Source organism: Periplaneta americana, chromosome 5, assembly GCF_040183065.1.
Source record: "Periplaneta americana isolate PAMFEO1 chromosome 5, P.americana_PAMFEO1_priV1, whole genome shotgun sequence".
In the NCBI taxonomy this organism is placed as follows: domain Eukaryota; kingdom Metazoa; phylum Arthropoda; class Insecta; order Blattodea; family Blattidae; genus Periplaneta; species Periplaneta americana.
In genome coordinates, this window is record NC_091121.1 from 86,233,188 (window position 1) to 86,246,256 (window position 13,069).

At 34.5% G+C, this 13,069-nt stretch overlaps 1 protein-coding gene across 5 annotated transcripts in view; it reads left to right on the forward strand.

Moving 5' to 3' along the window:
* Nucleotides 1–10,423: 10,423 nt before the first annotated feature.
* The window catches only part of LOC138699944 (putative leucine-rich repeat-containing protein DDB_G0290503), a 51,824-nt gene continuing 49,178 nt past the window's right edge, over nucleotides 10,424–13,069 (forward strand). For 2 of the 5 annotated variants that reach the window (XM_069826154.1, XM_069826155.1), the window contains exons 1-2: nucleotides 10,425–10,595; nucleotides 10,815–10,903. In XM_069826154.1, coding sequence (XP_069682255.1) covers nucleotides 10,551–10,595; nucleotides 10,815–10,903 — 134 coding nt within the window. In that variant the 5' untranslated portion in view covers nucleotides 10,425–10,550. Of the gene's footprint in view, nucleotides 10,596–10,814; nucleotides 10,904–13,069 lie in introns of all 5 variants that reach the window. The other 3 variants (XM_069826157.1, XM_069826153.1, XM_069826152.1) reach the window with 3 other exon arrangements.

Genomic DNA, 13,069 nt, shown 5'->3' on the forward strand with positions numbered 1-13,069 from the left:
TTCAACCAGACTATAACACATCTAGGAGGAGGCACAATAAAAACAGTTTGAACGCAAAGCTGTGAATGAAAGACACCACATAAACTTTTTTTTAATTATAAATCAAAAATATTATTCATTGCATTTTATATAGGCCACTATTCATGGTTTGAAACTTTCAAGGATATTTGAAAGTTAAATTTGGGTTTATATAAAACAAAGAGGAAGTATTTAGTTTTACGTTAGTATCGCAGATTTTTTGGCCCCTGAAATTCACTTCAATTCATTGTCTACCAGACAACAGCCAAGTTGTCAGTTTTGTATAAATATATTTCAAATTGAAAGTAGATACTTCAAACTGCATTATTTTTAACATAAAAAATTAATCGGCCACCGGCAGCTTTGAACAATAATGTTAGTATGACTTTACAAAAACTGACATTCTTCAAAAGCATGTGATACTGAAGTTGTAAAATGCAGGCTATATGTGGCAACACAGACCACGTGGATGGGTGCAGTGTTCTCGCTTTCCTCAGATTATTTCCCATTCCCATTTCCGTAAAACGGTTTTGATTACGTGTTAGTAGCTATAATCTCTTCCAACACGTGTAATGCTGTAGTGTGCTCGAAAAATGCTGCGAGGTTGTGAATTTCATTGTGATTGTTAACTTGTGCAAATATTCGACAATGAATGGAAGTGAAAACATAATATATTTTGAAAAATTTAGGAAACTTAGTTTATGAGAACAGATGATTGCTATACAGAAGAGAAGGCCAACTCCAACACTACCTGGTCTTACATGTATGCATGTTTAATTCAAGAAGGTGTTATTTCGTGCTTTTAACTTCTTTCCTCCTCTTAAGAAATACCCGAAAGCCGCAACTGGGAGTTATGCTTGGGATCGTTGTTCTGGTAAAACAATCTCCTTTTCAATCCATAGCTTTTCTGCACTTTGTACTAAATAGTGTTGCAGGAGGTGTATGTAGTCTTCCTTCTTCGTGATATCCTCGATGAACACCAATTCACCAACCCCAGAAGCTGACATGCACCCCCATATCATCACATTTCCTCTACCGTGTTTAACAATAGCTCGCAAATTCTTCGTTTTTATTTCCTTCTTAGGCTTTCTGCTGACCATTTTTCTACCATCGCTGCCAAAAACATTGAATTTGCTCTTATCAGAAAAAAGAGGCTTTTACCACCAATCTTCCCTTTTATTTTCATATTCCTTAGCAAATTGAAGTCGTTTACGTCTGCTTTTTTCACATACATAAGGCTTTTTTCATGCTATTCTTCCGTTGTAGCCCCGTTTATGTATTGCCCTTCCAATTGTTTGGGCATGCACTTCCTTACCCGTACCCGATTCAATTTCAGAAACTAACTTCGGGGCACTTATACAAGGATTCTTTTTATCTTTCTGATAACAAGAGATTTTTTTTCTGTCTGTGAGGACTATTCAGCGACCTGTTTATTTTCTCAGCTCTATTCTGTCCTCGTTTTTATATCTGAGAATTATGTCAGACACTGTACTTCTCTTCATCTGCAATGCTTCGAATGGTTTTCCCTTTTTCGTGGTGTAATATCACTTACTGCCTCTGATTAAATGTTGTTTGCTTACCTTTACGCCCCATTTTGTGTTCCGTCTTGCTGAAACGACAGCACAAGTAAGACTAAATATGCTCGCATGTTATTGAAACTAGGTACCTCCACCTGCTGTGTAATGTAAGTGATCAACAGGGGTGTAGGCTACAGAATAGGTCCAACAGGACTGTCCGAATATTTTTGTTACGCAGTAAATTGTATATTTTTTATTATTATATAAATATGTTAACATACTATTTCATTAGCAAGTTCGTTTTATGCCCATGTTATACAAATTGGTTTGTTTGACGTAACCGCAAGCGTAATTTCTGTGTTTTTGCAAACATGTGTTTAGTAACATACACATAAACATTTGGAATATTAAGTGTCCGAATATTTTTGTTATTCACTGTACATACATACATACATACATACATACATACATACATACATACATACATACATACATACATACATAGACTAAGTGTTCTGCCCATGACCAGGCCTTTCACTGCAAACCCAGCTTTCTCCAATTTTTTCTATTTTCTACCTTCCTCTTAGTCTCCGCATATGATCCACATATCTTAATGTCGTCTATCATCTAATATCTTCTTCTGCCCCGAACTCTTCTCCTATTCACCATTCTTTCCAGTGCATCCTTTAGTAGGCAGTTTCTTCTCAGCCAGTGATCCAACCAATTCCTTTTTTTCTCTTTCTGATCAGTTTCAGTATCATTCTTTCTTCACCCACTCTTTCCAACACAGCGTCATTTCTTATTCTGTCTGTCCACTTCACACGTTTCATTCTTCTCCATATCCATATTTCAAATTCTTCTATTCGTTTCTCTTCACTTGGTCGTAATATCTTGACTTCCTGGCTGCAGCTCATGTTACTGCTTACAGTACATCCCAAATATTTGAAGCTGTTCGCTTGCTGTACTATCTCATTCATAATTCGCAAGTAGACCTTCTTTATTTTTCATGGCATTCGTCTTGTTGCATTTATCTTCATTCCATACTGCTCACAGCTGTCATTTAGCTCTAGTAGCATATACCTTAGTATCATCTCCTTTACTGCTAACAACGCCATATCATTAGCAAATCATATGCACTTTATTCTTCTTCCTCCTACTTTTATCCCTCCCATGTTCTGAAAACAGTTCTTCACCAAATCTTCCAAGTAGACGTTGAACAGGGTAAATGATAAAGGGCATCCTTGTCGAACTCCTCTCCCTATTTCACTTCCTTCTGACATGTCTTCTTCTATCCTGACTTTAACACGTTTCATATATAGGTTACTGAACAGCCTCCTGTCATTCCAATCCACAATTACTTTCTTCAGAATGTCCATCAGTTTGTTCCAGTCCACTCTGTCGAATACTATATTATATACTTCTTTCTTTCGCCGATTGTTCGTAGTAGTCCAATTACATCCCTTTTCCTTTTCTGAAGCCAAACTGCTCTTCTTCCAACTGTCCTTCCATCTTAGAATGTAAACGTCGATTCAATATTCGCAGGAGAATCTTCGTCGAGTGCGATATCAGGCTGATAGTCCTGAACTCGTTACATTTCTTGACATTATTTTTCTTCGGTATTGGTAGCAACACTGTCTCCGTAAAATCTTCTGACCATTCGCCTTTCTCATATAAATAATAATAATAATAATAATAATAATAATAATAATAATAATAATAAACAGGGATGATATGTGGGTAGATATTAAAGTGACGCTGGATCGAAAAGCAGAAATGTAAAGATCCACCATAACTGAGAATTATAAAGTTGGTTGACAAATAAATATCATATCATATCATATCATATCATATCATATCATATCATATCATATCATATCATATCATATCATATCATATCATATCATATCGTATGAGGCGTTTAGTCCACACCTGTGGAGTAACGGTCAGCGCGCCTGGCCGCTAAACCAAGTGGCCCGGGTTCGAATTCCGGTCGGGGCAAGTTACCTGGTTGAGGTTTTTTCCGGAGTTTTCCCTCAACCCAATACGAGCAAATGCTGGGTAACTTACGGTGTTGGACCCCGGACTCATAACACCATTATCACCTTCATATCATTCAGACGCTAAATAACCTAGATGTTGATACAGCGTCGTAAAATAACCCAATAAAATAAAAAAAAATATATGAGGCGTTTAGTTGCAAAATCAGATACATCACTAAAACATAATTTTTCAGTATGAAGCAAGGATTTGCAACCAATACCGTTTTCATCTTACCAATCCATGTGATGTATCTGGCTTTGGAGCATAATAGTGCTATAGCAGTTGTAGACTCATATGAAGATATGAAATATAACATTAACTCATTTTCGAAAAAAGTTATGTATCTGGTTTTGCAACTACACGCCTCATATCATATCATATCATATCATATAGGAATTCAGGATCTTCTAAATTAAGCCTAAGTCCCCGAGCTCCTTGAATGCTTGCTTTTGCAGAAAGAGATTGCTCCAATTCCGAGAAACACTCAAAAAGTGCATCTTTGTATTCATAAATTACATTGAAGGTTGTTGTTCTTGTTGTTTTGTTGTTTAGTCAACTGTCCGAAGATAGTCTGAACCTCAGAAGTGATACCAACAAGGCACCACTTGTGAGGTAACTAGGCCGGGAGATATTGGGATAGGATGGCCAGTTCCTTTCCCCCTCCATTGTACACATCGCCGATTAGCTCTAAATTTATTAAAATTCCACCGGGTTGGTGAGCCACTGGGAATCCTCTTGGAAACAATTGCTTCCAGATCAGCAATTCGTTGATGAGACGTAGAAAAATATGCTGGAAAAACCGAAATTGCACTGAGAAATATCCTAGTAGCTCGATTTTGTGACGCGGCAGTTCCATTATCAAATTTAATTGGTGCGCGTAACGATAAATGTAATGACCATTAGGATAGTGTTGCTTTATTTTAACTTGAACACCGCCTGTCTGCCCGCTATTAAGGCCGGTTACACACTATGCCGAGGAATGTGTAGTGTGAAATGTGCGCCGAGAAATGCACAAAATCGAAAGCATATTATAAGTGGAAGTGGTACGAGTTTCTCTCTCACCTCGCGTGAGGTGAACACATTTCTCGCTCTGATAGATAGCCCAGCGAATTTTTCAAGACACATCGGTCTCGGTCAAGGATTACGATTACATACAGTATGCACGCAGAGATCGGGAAAACATTTTCAGCTGTTTTAAATTCAGAAAACATAGCAAAATTTTAGTATTCTAATATGTCAGATCGACCATTGAAATTTTTCAGTGTCGTACAAATGAAACACGAGACGATAACTATATGATAACTATAATCATACTATAACAATAAATTATATTGAACTCAATGGCTGAATAAACTTTTATCTCTGGTTAGTGAAATGATTGTGATAGTAAATACAGACCTAATGAAATATACTCCTGAAATAATTTTCCTTTCTCCCTGAAACATGAATTTACAGTTTTGTTGGTTACTTTCTTATTCCGAGGAGGTCTTAAAATGAAAGAAGAAATCTGGAAGCAGATATCAACAGATTTAATCAGACATTAATTAGGTTAGGTTTCTGATTTGCAATGCTAACCGACATAAGGTGGGCTATGAATGAAATTATGACTTTATCACATAATAGCTACTTAACAATGAAAGGATATGATTTTAAATTAGATATTACTGTATGTAGACTATTACTTGCTAGTCAACACGATAATTTTAAGGATTCAGTTTTCTCCATTGTACTCGTGATGCAGGAGTTGGATTATTGAACTGAAGAGAATGCTGTTCCTGTTCATGATAAAGTGAACAGTATCAATCTTCTGTAATAGGCCTAAGTGTTAAAAGTAGTGTACGCAAGACTCAAGATGGAGTATCATTCCGTTTCGCGATAAAGTGAAATACAATTTCCTGCAAGCCGTTTAATATAGTGAGGGAGTGATGGTATTTCTCCAGAAAAATTGCACCAAAGAAGGCACAATTTTCTTTCCTTTCACTGGCTTCTGCGAAATGTATAATGTGGTAAAAACATGGTTTTAGTTTGCAGCCACAAATATTGTAGTATACTTTCAGGATAAAAATCTTTTGATACTTGTGTATTCTAATAACATGGTTTTAGTTTGCACCCACAAATACTGTACTTTCAGGATAAACAGATCAATTTCAGAACACACACACTATTTGACACCACATTTCAACACTTTTCAACAATCGAACGCACACACGCAACAGGCAGCGAAGTTCGAGATGATGCCGAGATCTAGTAGACTCTGAGGATGGTGTGAAGAAGCACCGAAACAGCTGTAAGCCGCACATGCTTACACAATTAACACGAGTAAGATCGCCATTTCTAACAACCCTTCACCGTAAAATGCAGCTTGTTACGAATCCTTCAAATAAGCCTCGGAATGACATTAAATCCAGACGTTTGAGATGGGCAGGGCATGTATGTATCACGCATGGGCGAATCCAGAAATGCATTTAGAGTGTTAGTTGGGAGGCCGGAGGGAAAAAGACCTTTAGGGAGGCCGAGACGTAGATGGGAAGATAATATTAAAATGGATTTGAGGGAGGTGGGATATGATGATAGAGAATGGATTAATTTTGCTCAGGATAGGGACCAATGGAGGGCTTATGTGAGGGCGGCAATGAACCTCCGGGTTCCTTAAAAGCCAGTAAGTAAGTAAGTAGATCGCCATTTAATCAATTATTTATATTCAAGTGTTAAAAGTAGTGTACGAAAGATTCAACATGGATTATCAATTTGATTCTTCTGTATTTTAATGTATTGTTGTAGCCCCTCTCACTTGTTACAAATATAACACTTGTTAGGTCCAAGATGCAATACTATGAAAACTGATCATTTACCTAGTAATTTGTGCTGGAACTATTGCGTGTTATGTCGATAATTTTGCCAAATATTTTATATAATTGGGCGCCATGAAAGAAGCTCTATCACCTCCTATATTATGACCACATTGTCATAGTTACTGAGGCCGTGAAAAAAATTGAAAACGCATAGTTCTAGAGCCACTTTCGCATCAAAGAGTCTGTCAAATACATTTATTGCAATTGTATGCAATATAAATCTTTTTCTTTTCTTGGTAATGGAGCAACAATCAAAATTTAACTTCTCAAAGAAAATAAACAAAAGTTATATTTCATTATTTCTTGTTTTGCGCCACGAAATTATGTAAACTACTTACCTTTTTTTAGTATTATTAAACTGTTGGTTCTTGGGTTGATCCACTGCTATATGTTTATTAAGAAATTGGATAATTTATAAGGTTCAAACTATAGGCTACAACCTAAACATAGAAAAAACACAATTATTTATATATCAACATTTTATTTTATGCTGAGAATATGAATATATCATTTATCTGCACAATGAACTGCATTTACGATACTGTAGGCCTACCATTTGTATAGGCTAGAGTTCGAGGATTAGGAAGAGCTGTATCAAATTCTTCTATAACAAAGTTATATGTTAAGGGAAAGAAAATTAATTGTTATTGGTACGTTAAACGCTTTAAGATTTTCAGCACACTGTTTCTTTTGTTTCTCACCATTAACCTTTCATATCATATCTCTTGAGAAGAGATACAAATTAAAGTCGTGCCCAAAAGTCTTTGAAATAGAACGGGACATATCACAAAACTCGTATTTTTTTTTTAATTTTTGATAGCAGTTTGTTTGTTTTTTTTTTTACCGGCCGTTTTCCCAAAAGGTATTTTCTTTGTTTTCCGTGTTTCTTTTTTACTAAAAACAAAATATTCCTCTGGATATGATGAAATTCCAAGTAAAGTCCTGAAAGCTTGTTCTGAAATATTATCCCCTCCGTTAAGCTATCTATGCAATCTGTCAATGCAATGTGATATTTTTCCAGAAAGACTCAAATATTCAATAGTAAAACCAATATACAAAAAGGGAGATAAATGTACTATTGCTAATTACAGACCCATATCATTATTAACAACATTTTCAAAAGTGTTTGAGAAAGTTATGTATAATAGATTATATCATTACCTGAGTCCAACAATATATTAGTTTTAGAACAGTTTGGATTTAGAAAACAAAAATCGACAGAGAATGCTGCTTTTAGTTTGGTGGATGAAATACTATTATTCATTAAATTCGAAACTACATGTAGGTGGGATTTTTTGTGAGTTAGCTAAAGCATTTGATTGTGTAGACCATAGTATATTAGTAAAAAAATTGAAGTTTTATGGTATTAAAGATGAGATGTTGGGTTGGTTTACATCGTACTTATCAAATAGAAAACAAAAAGTAGAAATAAATGTACCAAATAGTCATAAAGTTACTTATTCAGAATTTAGAAATATTAAACATGGTGTTCCGCAGGGGTCAATTTTAGGTCCATTGTTGTTTCTAGTTTATATTAATGATTTAGCCTTGACCATAAACAATTCATCCCATGTAATTTTATTTGCAGATGATACAAGTGTAATTATTTCAAGCAAACAATACGATCATTTTATAAACACTTCTAATACAGTGCTGAATCTAATGCATGAATGGTTCCATGCAAATAAACTAGCACTTAATGTTGATAAAACCAGTGCAGTCAAATTTAGTACACACAATAGTGCTCAGGTTTCCTACAGTATTCGATTAAATGGAACTCATCTCAAAGAATCTATAAGCACAAAGTTTCTTGGTTTAGAATTGGATAATCACTTGAACTGGAAAACGCATATAGAATGTATTACTCGTAAATTGAGCTCTGCCTGTTATGCATTAAGATCCTTATCTACTATTGGTGATATAAACTTACTTAAAATGTCATACTTTGCATATTTTCACTCTGTAATGAAATATGGATTAATATTTTGGGGTAACTCGTCTGAAGCTAAACACGTTTTTGTTTTACAAAAGAAAGCTATAAGAATAATGGCCGGTGTGCATAAAAGGACCTCATGTAAAAATATTTTCCGAAACTTAGAAATCTTGACTTTACCTTGTGAATACATTCTTTCCCTAATGATGCTTTATATTAAGAACCAAGATAAATTCAGTACTAATCAAGACATTCATCATATTAATACAAGACATAAATCAGATCTTCATCTACCCTCTGTTAGTCTAAGCTGTTTTAAAAAAGGAGTTCGCTATTCATGTATAACAGTCTTCAATGCACTGCCTAATAATCTTAAAGATTTGAAGAACAACGAGAAAAGGTTCAGAAAAGAATTAACCAAATTTCTACATACTCATACCTTCTACACAATTGATGAATTGTTTATGCTTGTGAATTGAATTATTCTACTTAAATGACATGTACAATTTTATATAGCTCAACTAAAATATGTTTTTATATTGACTTAATCTGTTTACTATGTATTGTATTTTTTGTTTAGCATAACTGATGAATTGTATGTACTGTATACGTCAACTGATGAATTGTTTAAGCTTATAAATTGAATTAATCTACTTCATATGAATTGTATAGCTTAACGAAAATAAGTTTGTAAATTGAACTAATTTGATTGTATATGTTTGTATAGTTTGGCTGATGAATTGTATATGTTCTTAAAATGATTACTAGTCTGTGTAGCTCTACTGATGAATTGTATATAGACCTACTGTAAATTGAATGGTAATATGTATAGCTCAACTGATGAATTGTTTATGATTATAAACTGAATTAATCTACTTGATATTAATTGCACAAATTTGTATAGCTTAATGAAAGTATGCTACTTTGTATTGTATATATTTGTATAGTTTTGGCCGATGAATTGTATATGCTTTAAATTGAATAGTAATCTATATAGCTCTACTGATAAATTGTTTGTGTTTGTAATTTGAAGTAGTTTGCATGATATGTATTATCAATTTCTGTATATCACAACTGGTTGAATTGTTTATGCCTTAAATTTAATTAAATTGTTTTGTATTATAATATAGCTCAACTTATGAATGATCGTTTGCGTTTGTAAATTTAATAATCTGATTGGCTATGTATTGTATACTTTTAGTAGAGCCATCGATGTAGCTCAGTCGACAGACTCGCTGGGCTGCTGATCCGGAGCTGCGTTCGGGCTTGGGTTGGATCCCCCTTTGGACTTTGGTTTCTTCGGAGGTTTTCCCCAGCCGTGGGACTGAAGCCGGATGGTCTATGGCGAGTCCTGGGCATCAACCCCTTTGATTTGATTACCCCCTTTGATTTGATTACCTGGTTGGGTTTTTCCGAGGTTTCCACCACCGAAAAGGCAAATGCCGGGTAATATTTTGGCGAATCCTCGGACCTCATCTCATCTCACTACATCTCGCCAAAATGTAAAAAAATGTAAAAAAATGTAAAAAAATTGTACAAAATTGTAAAAATTGTAGAAAGTTACTAAATTGTAAAACTATAAAAATTTGTAAAAATTGTAATTGTAATATTGTAAAATGTTGACATGTTCCACATCTTAAAGCTTCATTGCTCATGTAAGATCTATGGAATAAAATAAATGAATGAATGAATCTAATACGAACACAACACCCATACCCAAGGCAGGACTCGAACCCACAACCCCTTCGGACCAAGCGGTAGTCATTCCATACCTCTACCGCTTTCTCCACCCAGGCTGGCAAATTCAAACAAGATTGCTGTTAACAGCGCGATCTATAGTCTGCCATGCACTGTCTCGTGATTATATAGTCTTTGGTTATATCTTTGCTTTTACCATATTTGCTCGATATTCTTTGTACACTACAAGTTGGCCAATCAGAATTGTAGAGTTGTTGTAGTCCGTTCGTTCCATGATGTTTCCTATTTGTAGACGCTGGCCAATCAGAATTGTAGAGTTGTTATAGTCCGTTCGTTCCATGATGTTTCCTATTTGTAGACGTTAGCCAATCAAAGAATGAGTAGAATTTGAAATTTTGTTTTCACAGTTGGAAGTTAATCTAATTTGCTTTAAATATTGAACATTGTGGTTTTAGATGTGGTTAGGAGTACAGATTACCTGTTTTATACAAAATGTGTGACAGTTTTACTAAATGGAAAAATATTTTAGTGCGTTGGGTAAGTTAACTAGAAATTGTTTGATGTTATTGCTTCTGTGTTCATTAATCCAGGTCCTACCTGTGAAATTAATTAAAAGTGTGTTTAATTACCTTAGAAGTAACTTGGTTTATTGTTAGGTTAAGCATGTGTTAGGTAGATTCTACAGTCCAGCCTTTTACAAGTAGACCTAAGTAAAATGTGGTAAACAACTCTAACTTTTAAATTTGTGTTGTACAGGTAAATTGTTTAGCACTGCTGGACAGTTCAATCCATCAAGTGAACGAACTTGGGGATGGGAAGTTTTTTCGGAACCTTTTAAATATTATGTAAGTAATTTTGTACATGTCATTTAGCGTAGCATGGCTTTGAACTCTGTAAGCACCATTACATTCTAATCAAAACATGAAAGAGTACACTTTTGTTACTAGATGTAAATGTATGCATTAGGCCTAATTGTAGTTAAGTCTGAAGAAATTCTTTTGAATTAACGTTTCAACGTTGATATGTTGCTGTATTAGTTTGTTTCAAAAACACTTTTAATTGTAATCAATGATTTCTGAAATAAGTGACTCGTTATAAAAGCAGTTTTAAATCGAATTAATTAATAAAAATGGAAGTTTCCTAGTACCCGGTACTCATTAGATAAGCCGTTAAGTCAGTCATTGCTGTATATTCATAAAAGATGTATATTTTCCCTGGACCAAAAATATTTTACAAACTGACTAAAATCACATCTAGTAACAAACTATTAAAATTCTTTTCAGAAAGGAACCACTGTGTAAAGACAAAAACGACTTATGTGACGAGTACTGGGTACTAGGAAACTACCATAAAAATACTTGAGCAATAAGAACTTCACTAGGCTACCTATAAAGTAGATAGGCTAAATGAACGAAAGCTTATACTGTTGTTGGAGTAGCTACATTAAATTATTTAATAGTTTGTTGTTGTATATTGTATATGAGCCTGGCATGCCTTGAACTTCATAAGTGACACCAATAAAGCTTTTATAAGGCAACTAAGCCAGGAGATAATGGGGTAGTGTGGCCAGTTCCTTTTCTCCTCCATTCCATACATCGCTGGCCTGTGACGCACCCAGAAATATGGTTTTGGGGCGTTTATTTCAGTGTGACGTATTCTGGAATAATGACACATGGGCTATTACTGACAAGAAAAACTAGATAGGCTGATAAAACTAACACGTAAATATATAATTGATTAGACAAGTCCTCTATAAAACAACCAATACAATATTTAACTATTAATAACTAAGTACATTTCACGTTACCTGTTTTATCAATACATAAATTTAACTGTCTTTCCTTGCGAGCGATTTTTGAAAGCTAACTCCTTATGAGAATCAACACTTTCAGTTCATTTTTCAGACATACAAGGTCAAAATATAAGCTTTAAGGTCCTTGAAGTTAAGAAAATACGTCAATAGAAAATTTTGCATCACAACTGTCAAAATTCTTACAGTTTTAAAATGTCACAAACTTTAAGTGTTTCTGAGATTCAAATATTAACTTGGTTTTTTAGCCATAACTGTGTCCACACTTCACAGAATATTCTCAAATATATGATACGAATGCCTTTATCATTACAGTTTCTTCTTTTAGACCTTGGCTTTTCTCCCTCTGAAGATCATCAGTGATTACATTAAAATACTTTTTATAGGAATTCTTACTTTTCTCCTGTTCACTCTAGAATTACAATTTGCCTTCATGCTTAAGCTGGGAAACATCAGTAACTGTTTCACTTTGTATGATTTAGACATATCTAAGAAGATACTACTTAATCTAGACATAATTAAAGAAAAATGTTAGAAATACATTGCCCAATTGCCACTATAATAAATATTAACTAGAAATAAAACTGCACATGCTTCAACTCTTGCAACTTTACTTTCTCACATCACAATAACACGTGGCCTGTGGCTTGTGCTTGTTTTGAGAACAGTTACAACCTGTATGGAGTAATGAATTAGTGAATATTAGGCACATCACACAATGTGTCAGATATCTTTGTTACCGAATTATAACACATTATTGTTTATTCTCCATTAAGCACTTTTGCTGAAAATGTTAAAAATACAGTATATTTCACATAATTATTTCAGATTTCTCTGTAGTCCACAATATTGTTCTCTACGTTTGGAGTGGCTCGGAAGAATTTGGGGGCAATTGGGTTGAGGCCATGATTTGAAAAACCAAAGACTTGACTAATATTTCCTGCTATCTCCACTCCTTAATCATTCTCGTTGAGAGAGCCACGGTACTACCATCCGAAGCCTTCTTGGAACTGAACATAATATGCTATTTGTATTGCGCGCGAAATTTATAAAGTACAGTAAAACCTTGGATTATGAGCAAAATTAGTTTCGGAAACGTGCTCTTAATTCAAAACAGTCGCATATAAAACAGACTTTCTCCATAAAAAACAATGCAAACCCAGATTAATTCCTTTCACAACCTTTTATTCATATAAAATAC